This window comes from Drosophila bipectinata, chromosome XL, assembly GCF_030179905.1.
Source record: "Drosophila bipectinata strain 14024-0381.07 chromosome XL, DbipHiC1v2, whole genome shotgun sequence".
NCBI lineage: Eukaryota > Metazoa > Arthropoda > Insecta > Diptera > Drosophilidae > Drosophila > Drosophila bipectinata.
The window spans coordinates 6,441,377-6,454,585 of NC_091734.1; the positions used below are offsets into that span (position 1 = coordinate 6,441,377).

At 48.5% G+C, this 13,209-nt stretch overlaps 3 protein-coding genes and 1 long non-coding RNA gene across 5 annotated transcripts; 1 reads left to right on the forward strand and 3 right to left on the reverse strand.

Moving 5' to 3' along the window:
- Positions 1–19: 19 nt before the first annotated feature.
- Positions 20–2,843, reverse strand: LOC108119528 (dynein regulatory complex protein 1 homolog). The gene is made up of 2 exons (XM_017232747.3): positions 2,142–2,843; positions 20–2,088 (listed from the first exon to the last, which is right to left on the reverse strand). Exons 1-2 carry the CDS (start codon positions 2,616–2,618, stop codon positions 328–330), a joined length of 2,238 nt encoding a protein of 745 aa, XP_017088236.3. The 5' UTR covers positions 2,619–2,843; the 3' UTR covers positions 20–327.
- Positions 2,844–3,134: 291 nt separating this feature from the next.
- On the reverse strand, positions 3,135–5,370 carry LOC108119529 (uncharacterized). Its single transcript, XM_017232749.3, has one exon. It carries the CDS (start codon positions 5,067–5,069, stop codon positions 3,276–3,278), a length of 1,794 nt encoding a protein of 597 aa, XP_017088238.1. The 5' UTR covers positions 5,070–5,370; the 3' UTR covers positions 3,135–3,275.
- Positions 5,371–5,528: 158 nt separating this feature from the next.
- Positions 5,529–6,565, reverse strand: LOC108119518 (uncharacterized). The gene is made up of 3 exons (XR_011444291.1): positions 6,427–6,565; positions 6,255–6,355; positions 5,529–6,179 (listed from the first exon to the last, which is right to left on the reverse strand). It is a non-coding gene; the product is annotated as an uncharacterized lncRNA (long non-coding RNA).
- Positions 6,566–6,713: 148 nt separating this feature from the next.
- On the forward strand, positions 6,714–13,204 carry cyr (cypher). 2 transcript variants are annotated; one of them, XM_043209886.2, is made up of 7 exons: positions 6,714–6,784; positions 6,987–7,088; positions 7,709–8,453; positions 8,512–8,782; positions 11,628–11,804; positions 12,149–12,305; positions 12,517–13,204. In XM_043209886.2, the coding sequence occupies exons 3-7, from the start codon at positions 7,903–7,905 to the stop codon at positions 12,903–12,905; spliced, it is 1,545 nt and encodes a 514-aa protein (XP_043065821.1). In that variant the 5' UTR covers positions 6,714–6,784; positions 6,987–7,088; positions 7,709–7,902; the 3' UTR covers positions 12,906–13,204. The 2 variants fall into 2 exon arrangements, with proteins under 2 accessions (XP_043065821.1, XP_017088243.2); XM_017232754.2 differs by having other exon boundaries at positions 6,716–7,088.
- The last annotated feature ends 5 nt before the right edge of the window (positions 13,205–13,209 follow it).

Consider the following 13,209-nt stretch of genomic DNA (forward strand, 5'->3'; position numbering starts at 1 on the left):
AAGGAATTTCTATAAAAAATATGTTGTTTTTAGTTTAACAAATATTTGGATTACATTATTTTAAGATTTGGAGACTAATCCCCCTCCCACAGCCCCTGAAAAGCTAAGCAATGCCTGGTAGAGGTAGTTCCAAAGCTTTTTCCCAGATTAGAACGAGAGGAAAGATCTAAAGCGGTGAAGACTCACCAAGCTGAGGACACCCCAAGGGAGACAAGTATAGGATGAACTTAAAGAGCCAGACTAGGGCACAATTATAATTTTCATTAAACAGCAAAGGGTTGGGGTATTTCAGGTGGGTGGCTATGGGTTTCCGGTTAGAGATCGAGCCTAGACCGTGAACTTCTGGAGAAGGTGGCGCAGCTCCTCGTTCTGGCGACGCAGAAAGACCACCTCGGCATCATACTGCACCCGCATCTTTAGCACCTCGACGTAGTGGTTCAGTCCGTGCTCCAGAGTCTTCCAGAGCTTGCACTTGGAGGCCGGAAAGCAGGCGGAGAACTGTCGCCAGAACTCGCGGATCTGGTTGTCCGAAATCTGGATGAGATTAACGGCGTTCGTGTTGCTGCCCGGCTCGTGCTCGTACATCTGCTTGTGCATCTTGGACGTGAATAGGTTCATGGCGTGGAGACACAGCGCCGGCTCCATCACCATGTAGTGGTTGTGGCACTTTTTGGCCATCTCCTCGCGCTTTTTCTGGAAGACCTCATTGCGGTCGCTCTCGCGGTGGTCATGGTGTACGCCCCCATCCGATGCGTGGTGCAGTCGGTTGGGTTTCTGGTCCTTCATGAACACCTCGGCGCACTTACGCGGACTCAGGCCCTGGGGCTGGCAGTTCGGACAGTACGTGTACGGCATAAAGACCTTGGTCAGCTCCTTCACGTCTCGCAAATGACGGATACGCAGTGCGGCAAAGATGTTGTCGATCCTCACGAGGCACTTGTCCTCCTCGGAGTAGGGCTCCAAGATCTTCAGCAGGCGCTCCTCGATCAGGAATCCGCCGCGATCGGACAACTTCCGAATGAGGTTGCGCATCAGGCGCAGCGACTCGGGCGGCAGCTCCTTGATGTCCGGCCGGTGCTTGGGACCCGTCTTGCTCACCACGCGGTTTTTGGGCACCCGACCTATTCGCATGTCAAACTTCTCCAATATGTTGTTCCGCTTCTTTTTGGACTTGTTGATGTTGGGAATCGGTGCCACCGGGCGGCTCCACGGCATCGCCAGCTGCTGCTCGTGGATGATGCGATCAATATGGTAGACACGGTCCACTAGAAGGTTCAGTTCCTGGTAGTTGATCTCCCAGATGCGGTCGAACTTCTCGCGGTTGTTGAGGCGCGCCTGATGGGCCTTCGACTCCATGTCGTTGATGTTTGCGTGCAGCTTGTAGATGTCGGAGGAGAGGCGGGCAATGTTCCGCTTCCCGGTCAGATAAAGGTTCTTCAGACCACGCCTGGTGCGCCCAATGGCCTCGTGCAGCCTGGCCACCCGTCGCTTCTGCTGGTTGTTGATGATCACGTTCTCCTCGTTGCGTTTCTGCAGCACCTGGTAGTTGTAGTCGAGCTTCTCGGAGTTCATCAGCACATTGTCCCGAGTTCGACGCAGCTCGAGCTCCAGCCGCTCGCACTCCTTCTCCAGCCGGATGCGCGTGCTCTTGGTCAGCTCCTCCTGCGACTCGTTAATCTGCTGGGTCTGTCGGGCATAAAACTGCTCCCTCGCCCTCACCAGGCTGGCCTTCTCGTCAAAGTTGGCGTTCATCGCATCGAAGAAGGTGCGCCACTTCTCCACGGCGCTAACGGCAAAGATCTGGCGCTCCTCCTCGATGGTGTGTCGCAGCATCTGCAGGTGCTGTTTGTAGGCCTCCTTCAGCGTCTCCACCTGATGATCCACGCGCTCCACCAAACAGCACAGGTCCTGCGCTTGGCGCCCGCGGTCGAACTCATATTTGGTGTTCATGCGATCGACCTCGGCCTGACAGGCGGCAATCATCTCGTCCTTGCGGGCCATAATCTCGGCGATGCGCTTCTTCTGCTCCTCGATCTGGTCCCACAGCATCATCGGCTCGTTGATCTCCTCCAGCTCCGTCCAGCGGGCCTGCAAACGACATAAAATTGTGTAATTCGTTCACTTTTGAATGGAAATCTTACCTTTATGTCCGAGAAACGGGCCATGGTCTCCATACTTTCGCGCTGAAGCTTCACCTGCACCTGGTTCTTCTGCGTGGCCTCGAAGAGGCGACGATTCAGTTCGCGCCGTTCGTTGGCTACCCGGACATTGGTCACCAGCTCGTTGCCGAAGCGCACCAATTCGTCCAGGCGCTCGCTGGACTGCTCCAGTTGCTGGTCGATGGGCGACTTCTGGGCCTGGCAGCGCTCCACCACGCCCTTGGGCGCCTCTCGGAACTGCTGGCGGACTCGGTTGAGGATCGCCAGCCGGCGCTCGTCCAGCTTCTTGACCGACTTGTCGCAGTGCTCATTGTAAATCAGGCCGTCGATGCGCTCATTGAAGGACTCCCAACTGGCCATGGGGCCGACTTCCTGCTCGATCTCCTCCTCCTCCTCGCCGCTAAAGTCACTGAGCAGGTCCTCCTGGTGCTCCTCCAGCTCGTCCTCGTTGTCGTCCATGGTGGCGATGAAAAATATATGTTGTACAAACTGAAATCCTTGTTTTCAATTTCCGGTTGCTCTCGGCTGGGGTCTGTGGCTGCGTTTGATTCGAAAAGTTTGATCGAAGGATCCTGGATTGCCATGGTGGCGTTTTTCATATTAATTTCCTGAATGGGTGGGTGGTTGGTTGAGTTGTTTGTTGGTAAACATTCCAGCCCCCAGCCCCCCAGCCCACAGCCGCGTCCACTTAGCGATTTATCGATGGGCAGTAATCGACATGCTCTCTCTCGCTCGTACAGCTCTCTGTTCGGTTCCGTGACGTCACCTGACCTTGCCAATTGCAAAATGAATGGAAATTTTCCACTCTGAACGTGACCTTGTCACCCGTACGTTGCAACGGCCTGAAAGCCGGTGCAAGGCACCGATTAACCTTTACTTAAGACCCTGCGCCCCCAATGGTTGCATTCAACAGATTGATGTCCCACAAAATACATCCCTGCGCGGGAAATTCAAAAAAATATACAATATCCGGCATATATGTTATATGTATGTATATAATTGTTTATAATGTATTGTTTACATAGTACGCAATTGAACGCAATCGAATTGAACCTATTTAGAGCTCAGAGCCAAAATTATGGAAGGGAAGGGGGTTTCGGGAATGGGGAGCCGCACTTAGTTATCCTCAGTCTTAAGGGTGATTTCATATATCAGCTCGTCGTTAAAATGGTGACTCTGGTTGGGATTTTGCTGCAGCTGGAGTTGCTGCTGTTGCACAGCCTGGATGTATTGCTCCTCCGTGAGCAGCTCCTCCCCCACCTCATCGTCGATATCCTCCTTAATTACCACGTTTTCGACCAGAAGGCGCTGGTCGTCGTAGTCTGATATCTGAACATAGTGCGGTTCCCCCTCTACCGTGGACAGATAGTGCTGAACCTCTTGCTGGGGCTGGCCATCGTCCACCAACAGACCCGCATCCTCAACCAGCTCCTCGTCATCCAACAGGCCCAAGGGGGCGGCTTCGCCCGGCATATCGCCGGTAACTGAACCCGGTAACAAGCCCGGAGCATCTACGTCGGGATCTTCGTCGCCTACCAGGCGACGGGTGTTGCTGCGACACTGAATGGACCTCTTGTGGGCATCGAAGTAGTTGATGTCGGTGAACTCTTCGTGGCATAGGTGGCACACATAGGAACCCTGACTCAGATGCATCTCCTTGCGGTGACGGGCCATCTTGTGAGCGTCGCGACACTGCATGCCACAGAACGGGCACTTCAGCATGCGCCTCATGCCCATGTGAACGTTGCGGATGTGCTCCTGCAGCGAGAAGTTCTTGTAGTAGGCCTTGTGGCAATACTGACACTGGTAGCGGCGTTTCTTCTCGTGCGTCGTCTCCCGGTGACGCTTTAACTGCGTGTTCTGGGCGAACGTCTTGCCACACATCTCGCAGATGTGCTCCTTCTCGAGATGACGACGCTGGTTGTGGACACGCAGGTCCTGCTTGGTGGAGAAGTACAGCTTACACACCTCACACACGTACGGCCGGATGCCCATGTGGCGACGAGCGTGTCCGGCAAGGTACTTGCAGTCACGGTACGTCTCCGAGCAGTACATGCATGCATAGCGGTTCGTCCCCGCCACCAGGTGAGTCTTCTGATGTTTGGAAAGCTTGGACTTGTGCATCACATCGGGACAGATTCCACACTCTACCGGCAACTTCTCATCCAGGATACTGCTGATCATTGAGAATTCGACGATGGGTGTGTTCTCGTCGTCAAAATCCACAATAGTGGCTACCAGGTCATCGAAAAGGAGGTAGCGTCGCGGGCCCTTAAACTCCTCTAGCATCTTGTCGCTAGGCTTCACTTCGTGCTTTAACTCCTCCTCTTCATCGTGTCCAGTGAAACTGCGACGGCTGATTTGCAGTGCGGGTTGAGGTTTCGTTGCAGGCGGCTTAACTGGCGGCGGAGATAGCGATGGCGAAGGAAACTCCTCTTCCTCTTCCTCCTCCTCGTCCTCGTATTCTTCGGGAAGCTGTGAGCTATACTCGAGACCGAAGTCATCCTGATCCACTTCTACTAGCTCATCCACTTCAGACATTTCGGTCACCACAAATTGCTCGTCCAGGTCGTCTGGGTGGTATTGAAAATGCTGGTCGCCGGGAACGGGCATCCGCGGGGACCCGGCGACCAGCAGCTCTTGGCAACTTTCGAACTGCTGTAGCTGCATTTCATCCACAAGAAGATCGCCATCGACGCCGTCCTCGCTAATTATTAGGAACTCCTCGTCGTACTCGTTGCCCAGCCCGTCCAAAACCACGTAGGTAGTGGCATCATCGCTATCCACGACCCCTACACCACCTACGCCAACAACCCGGGATCCACTTACGACGCCACCATCATCCTCGTCAGAATATTCGCCCCTGGAGGGTAAAACGAACTCAATTGTATCCGACATATCCAGGTCCATCGTGGGCCGGCAGGGTTGTTGATAATATAAAAATATAGGAATAGATGAATAGAAGTATCAATTTATCGATATTCCTGATATCGCCACAAGATGTTGTTTAGGTATCGATAACACAATTATTTGCTTTGTTTTATATTATTGCCGACTTTTGAATTAGTTCGACAGGGCCCACCGGACAATCACGACAAAGTATGTCACCGTGGGCCGCTGTACAATTTTCGTTCACAACAAGAAAAATAAATTTAATTATGAATGAAATTTCGGTATTTTCTGTTTGGCCACACGAGCTGGAAATGGCAGCTAGAGATGACAGCTTGAAATGGCTCCTAGAGATGGGCAAACGAAAATCGACAGTAATGGGTAACGTCTTCAATAAGTTATCGCAAGGCTATTTTCGCGCCCTACGGCTCAATGAAGAAATATTTAAAAATGTGATTCCTTTTAAATGAATATGCCTCATTTATCTTTTAATTCCCTGCTCTTTTTAGTAGGTAAATTCTTTATTAAAATGAAAATACATTTAACAAAAGCTCAGTGCTCCCGTCAAATTTATTTTTTTAGCTTTTTGGCGCTTGGGCCGTCCACCTGGGGGTTACGCTGAGGATCTTCGTCTTCCAAATGTCGGCGGTAATTCACCTTCCTCTCAGATTCAGATGTATCCACACCATTTTCTTGCATTTCGTTTTTTTCCATTGCGGCAGTTGCGGTAATAAGATAGTCAATACTCCATTTTTTTAAAAGATGATAGATTGCCCTGGCAGTTAATTGAAGTTCTAGCTTTGTTGCTGGCTCTGTCAGATTGTACTTCACTTTCTGCAACTCTTGGTGTTCTGACCCCTTCGTCGGCTCCTGATCCGGAACATTGACAATACTCATTACATCTAAAAGTCTGTCAAGGGCCCCCATAGCCATTTTAATTCCTGGAATTAGTCCTTCTTCGGTTGGCGGAAACTTCTCTGCATCGTACAGCTCCTGATTCTGAACATCGTCGCGATTCCATTTATTTATAAGTATTAAGATGACAGGAGCAGCAGCTCTAATTTTTGCCAATCTTGATGGCTCTATCATAGCAAATAGCGCTTCGTCCTCTAAATCGTGCGGCTCCTGATCCTGAAAATAGTCAATATTCTGATTCCCGATACGTTTAGAGAGGACCGCCGCAGCTAAGTCAAACAGGGAAGGTACTTTGGGTGTTTCGGGCGGTGTCGCCGAAGGAAATGCAGTCGGTTGCCAACGTAGGATCTGATCGACATCCTTCTTAAATTGCTCAAAGTCCAGCATGTTGTCTAGATAACATAATGTATTTAAAGTTTATAACAAAATGGCTAAAATTTTAACTATAAAAATAAATAAATACCTTTGGAACGGTTTTCTCTGAACTAACTTCGGTAAAAGACGAAAATTGACAATTGACAATTTTGACAGTTTCTTTTCTCCCTGCCTTCTTGGATAAAGAACGGAAGAAATTTCCATTTGTCATTCATTTTGGCATACTGCGTCTTCTCGTTAGTGAAAGCTTGCTCCGTCCCTGGAGTTTCCGATAGACCGATAACGATAATTGGCGCCAAATCAAAAATCAGTGCGCATGCGCGGCGGCCTCTTGTGGGCCGCGACTAACTAACTTGGCTAACTTCTGGAATTGGCCCGGTCGGTGGCACACCGGCAATGCATTGCATCTGCAAACTCGGTGGCGCGCGCTCGTCTTCAGCTCGAGTGTTAGTAAGCTTAGCTCGTTTTCTTCAATATTTTTTTTTTTTTTTGCAAATTATTTGATTCTTGCTTTGGCATCCGAGAGCGTGTGAAGCTCGTGCATGCGTAATTGGTGTTTATTAACCAATTTAAAAAAGTTGCGGTTCTACCTCGAGGTTGTGCAAGATTTAATTTTATTTTTGTTTCTGTGTGAAAATTAAACGGCAGCTTATAAAGGATTCTGACGGGAATCTAACATCCTTCTGAAAGGATTTGATCGTAAAGTGAAAGGATACGATTACGAGATAGGATTACATCCGCAAAGGTCAGGTAAGCTTTCGATGGTGACTTTGAAAGGCGCCCATATTTGCTTTTTATTGGCATTCATTGGGCTTTATTGTTAATTGGGCTGATTACAAGAGATGGAAGTCACAAATAAAAACAGCAAACAACAAAATATATGGTAAATAACAAGCGGCCGAGCATCGGAGCTACAACATCAAATAGGATTACGCAAAGTTGCAAACGCTTTATGCTGATGTTGATTTAAGCCCTGATGTCTGGCTGTTTATTTATTTGTCGGCTTGGCTTGGCTTATTTGTTCGCCGTACTGCCGTGCTGCAACATCTGCCTCAATCAACAAATATGGGCCAAACTTGACCCGCTTTCAGCACGGAATTGGCATCTCTCGGGAAGGGCCCCTTCCCAATGTGATGGCCTCTCGTTTATTTGGCAATTATAAATTATACTGACATTATACAATGGCCTGACATCCCCTTTCTACTATTTGCTCTCAATGGCTGATTACCTTTCGGCCAGTTATGGTAGTTTTCCGGATCTTTGTTGGCTTTTGCGGGAAAAATATTCACAATTGGCAATAAAAACTTGGGAATGAAAGTAATTTCGGTTTAGAAACTTACCCAAAATCAATTTTTTTTTCCATTTTGCAGACTAGATTCTTGGCCAACTCGGAGTAGGTCAATTAAGACAGGCAACAGTCAGCAGGCAGCAGGCAGCAGGCGGCAGGCCGCAGGTGTTGCAGTGGCAACAACAGCAACATCATCAACAAGTGGCATCGTTTTGCGGTTATTTTCGCATCGTTCATCGGCGGGCGGGTCTGGGCCGGGAACGGGAAATCGGAAACATGTTCTTCTTCTTTACTGGCCACCACCGATCCCCCAATACGAGTCCCGGCTGCCTCCACTGGCTACGACTGATGGCCGTTGTCGGAGTGCTGCATCTGCCGCAGTTTGTGTGTCATGCTGGCTGGGCAACCAGAACGCCAGTCAACGCCATCGACGCCTCCTCCTCAACCTCCTCCACCGCCACTGCCCCCTCCAATTCTATGCAAATCCATGCACTCCAAGTCAACTGCAGTCGGGATCTCCTCGAGATGCAGCTGGAACTGAGCCGTCCATTTCGGGGCCTGCTCTATGCCAAGGATTTTCCGCTCGAATGCCGCACTCGCGGTCTGGACTCCACCCACCTGAACCTCCGTATCCCCACCTCCGGCTGTGGGGTTCGAGCCGAGCCCTTGGATGATGGTAGTATGGAGTACTCGGTCCGGGTAATGCTCCAAATGGAGCAGAAACTGCGTCAGAGCACCGACATCCTCAGTTCCGTGAGATGTCAGCTGCCGGCCACCGAAATGGGCATGTCGCTGCCCTCCTGGCGAGCGGAAAATGGACGCGAAAGGTAGGATAGCCTGGAATGATAATATATTAGTTTCCTACATTATTTCCTTCCCCCGCAGAAATGCAAGAATGCGGGCCTTGGCCGCCGCCACAGGTGGTGCCCCAGCTCCTGCCCAACATATGGAGACGCCACGTGTCAGGATATGGCTAGAACTGGGCGGTCCTAATGGCACCGGCTCCGTTGAGGTTGGCGTGGCCACCACCCTGACCGTGCGCGCCATCGTTCCGGGCACGATCGGAGTGCGGGTGGTGGACTGCGCCGCCCTGGACGGACTGGGAGAGTCCTCGCAGCAGCTTCTCGACGCCCGGGGCTGTCCCATTGACGAGCAGGTGAGTCCATACATTTGCGTAACATTAGTGCCTGCCGGGCAACATTCTGCGGTGGACCGTTAGCCGGGAGAAGAAACCAAAGATCGAATAAAAAAAAAAAAAAACAATCTAAAAAAACAAACGGAAAGTCATTAATTAACCTGCTGAGATGGCTGATGGCTGAGATGCTGTGGGGCGATCTTGGATTGATCGCATTTAACTTTCATTTTTATAGACAAGAAATCTAGAGGGTAGCCTGACTGAAATCCACTGATTTTAATATTTTTGGGAAACGCTACAGATTCACAAAACAGAAACAGGTTCCAGAAATTGCATTTTCAAAATTAACGGAAAGACATTGAAGAAATGGTCAGAAGACAGTTTTAGAAGACAGCGTCTTCAAGCCATAAAAAGTTATTCGGATAGTTTTTAGCTTGAAGTTGTCACAACTCAATTTGGCCAAGACTTTTGGCTAACTTTATGGCCTTTTAGACATCTCTTACTTATAGGCTATATCCAATCGGTAAGATCGAATCTCAAAAGGAAAGTGAAATATTATATATTAGAATAGTATAGAATCTCTTGCCAACACTCCTTACCGGTAATGGGAGGGAAAACGCCTCATTAATTGTAACAGTTATTACAGCACCGACTTCTAGAAAAAAAAAGGAAGCCAAAACTGTTAGCCGTAATTATGCGATCATCGTTAGAACAGTTTTCGTTGCTTAGCCAACCCAACAAGCCCAGCCAAAAGTCATTAAAAACACGAAGAAAAATACAAAAAAAAAAAAAAAACACTAAAAACTACAACTAAGCCTGCGAACTGTTCTCTCAGGTTCTTCAGTTCTTCGGAGGTTCGGTTCGGTTCTTCAGGGGGTTCGGTTCTTCTTGAGTAAATTAGGAGGTCACAACAATTAGCCAACAGTGAAATACATAGAAATATTTATCGTTTAGCATTTTGACGTGCCCCTGTTGTGGTTGCCTCATCATCGCCGTCTCCGACTCCCTCCCTTTGGGGGCACCACAATCTTTCAATCTTCCACCCATTGACCACCAAATACAGTGGTTGGAATACCTTTTTTTTTAACTTAAAAAGGGTTTTTCAAATTAATTCGACTCTTAGACGTATGATGTTTTTTAAAAATCTTGTAACTTAAACCTTAATCTTATTATTCTTCTATAGTTTATAAATAAAATTCCATTAATAAGATTAAACTATGTTTTTTTAAACTTCCTTTATTTGTTTTCTAAAAACCGTATAAAATCACATTTATTCTTTTAAGACTTCTTTTTAAAATCTTAAAAAGTTATCTAAAGTGTTGGTTAGAACACCCTTTGTTCTTTGTTCATTTGAGGAATAAATCTTATTTTTGAGTAACATAATCTTGAATGCATCCCACTGTGCCACAATGGGCCATTGCCATTGCCATTGCCGGGCATTTGCATTTGGTGGTGCACATGTCATTCATTTTCATTCACGGTCCCAAAATGGGTCAAACAAATCTTTCGCTGACGCTTTTGGCTCTGGCTCTGGCTATGGGTCTTTGCTCAGATACATTTGTATCTTTTTTTGTATCTTTTTGTTGTTGCTGATGGTCAGGGCAGAGCTGTAGAGCTAGAAAAATCACACGGCTTAATTTCTGTTTTATTTGGAGAGGCATTTGCATTTGATGTTTGTTTTATTGTGCCTCGGCCCCCAGCCCCAGTGCCTTCCGTTTTAGCACATTTCATTTTCTTTGGCATTCGCATCTGCGTTTGTTTATTGTCTGGCCCCCTTTCTTACAGTTTTTTTTTGTTGTTGTAGCTGTAGCTTCTACCTGTAGAAGGCACAGTAGACACCTGTAGTAGTAGGATGCGATTGCAAATTTATGCGCACACCCATCACGGGTTGATTTGTTTGGTTTAGAAACACTTCTGGGTCAGAGCGTGGAGGAAAAGTGATTTAGAAGCCAGTCGCCCCGTCTTCGCCCAGTCTTTTGTCTTCTGGGCCCCGTCTGCCAGTTCTGGCCTCGCTCTTCTGTTGTGAGTCTTCTGTCTTCTTCAGGCTGTTGTCTCCCCAGATGCGGCGACCCACTTTCTGGGGCAGAATCTCTAGAATGTGAATCTGTGACCCGAATTCGAATCCAAAGGCGGATGCGTTGCAAGAAGAGTGGAAATACTGGTTTTTCAAAGGCTATCCTACATTATATTTGACTTTAAAATTAACCAAACATCCTGGTATTTATTTAAATTCCAAAAAAAAAGCCACATATGACCGCCATGAGGAAGCTTCCAGCTCTCCAGATTGGTGCATTTTTGCACGTGAACTCGTTTGAACTTCCGCAGCAATTTCACGTTATTGTCTCAAGTTTCGCACCCACCAAGTCACCCACGACACACACATGGCTCCTCCACGTGCTCCACGTGTGTAAATTGAATCCGTCGGAGATCTGCCTTCCGTTTCCAGTTACAATGGAGATCGTAAATCTACCAGCCAGTCTTGTAATTTTATATATGCATCATGCATCATATCTGCATCTCCCACAGAGTATCTAGATGATACACCGAGTATCTGTATCTGTATCTGTATCTGTAACTGTGCCCGGGTTTTTTGTTGTCATTGAACTTGGCTTTGGCCGAGGTTTCTTGGTATATGACCCGCTAACGGAAGTGGCTACTGGCGTCGTGTGAACGTATGTACTTTTGTCACCCAAATATTATATAATCCCGTGGCCCGTAAAGAGAGAAGGCGGGGAGTGAATGAGTGGCGGGGAACAGGTTTCAGGTTCAGGGTCAGGTGGCAGGTTGCAGCTGGTTCTGGTACGTTTAAGTGGCCATAACTGTGACATAACTGGACGACTATATGTATATTCTAATCACTTTCCAGGTAATGCCCGCCCTTCACACCCACCACCGGCCGGCGGAGGAGGGCTGGTCAAAGCAGCTGGAGGAAGACCTGGTCGAGCGGACGTTCGCCGCCACATTTCCCGCCTTCAAGTTCCCGGATCGAGAGCGGCTCCACGTCAGCTGTGGCGTGCAGCTCTGCAAGGGGAAGTGCCCGTCGGTGAGTAGTATGCAACCAGTGCAACATTTCAGCTCCGCATTTTTTATGCATCTCAATTAATTGCAACGAAAACGAAAGTGTTGCCTTGCTACCTCCTTTTCGAGCTCGCTGGGCTCTGGTCTTTGTCTTTGTTTGTGGCTTCTGCCCAGTGTAGCGTGTTGTTGCGTCTGCTAATTAATGTGGTTATTGCACCGAAAGGCATCCAACTGGAGCCGCGCACCCACTTAGCTGCCTCCTCCTCGACACTACCCAGTACGGAAGAGGGGTAGCTCCTCCGGTGCAGCTGGTTGTCACCAAATCGAACAAATTACAGTCCTCTAAAATGTTTTGAAATGGAATTGCAGCTTAATTGCCGACAGAAGAGTCCGGGACAGGCGCCGCCATCCCTCAGTGCGGATCAGCACCTGGCACGGATCGAGGTCTTCAATTCGCTGGCCGTGACAGCTCCCCAGATCGAGGTGGACCGTCTCCGGTACGACAGGCGCCACAACATGAGCCACGGTGAGTCACGGATGCCAGAACACCCAAACACGAGTTCCCTAAAATAACTCAAATGTCTGGAAAGCTATAGACCCACAACTCGGATTTCTCCGATTCCGAAAATCTGTCCTATGTTCGAACTGTTTAGATCGCTGCCCTGGCTATTGAAGCCCGATACTTTAATATCCAAATGTTACCTTTTTTTTAAAAACTTTTCCAACCCTTCTTTCAGGAGATGATTATCCAGCGAATCTGCGTGGACAAGTCCTACCGGGCGAGGGCACCCTCTGCCTCTCCATCTCTAAGCTGGCCATTTCCTTCTGTGTCCTGGGACTGATCTTCCTGGTGGCCGTGGTGGTAGCTATTTTCTCGCTGATACGGGCACGTCGACGAGAGCGGCGCCACGGCAGTGGACTGAGGTTGGGCCTTGGACTGGGACTTGGAATCGCGGGAACGACGAGCACGTCGAACAGCAGTAGCCGGTTGCACCGGGATCGGGCCGACATCTGCACCTCCATGTTCTCCTCGAGTAGCGAGTCGGCACAGTCGCAGACCCGGTTCGGCGGCAAGTTCCTGATGCCCTACTACCCCAATACCCTGCCCTACGGACGGGTCTATTAGCCCGAGATCCCAAACGAGGAAGGGGCCTCCCAGAAGAGACTGACGAACGTTCGTCTAACGAGCGTTCGTGTGGTACCAAAATAAGGTCTAACTTAACTATTCCTAACTATAAATGTTTGCCCGAAAGGATCTTGAAATCGTTTTGTTTGCCGCCCAAAATGTGTTTTAATATCTTTTCGGTTTAGTTTTTAAGTCGCAACTGAACAAAACGAAATAATCAACGAATTCAAAACTACATAATTAAATATACCACCTAAGATATATGTTTTTTTGTTTACTACTTTAAATAAAAATATATTACAAA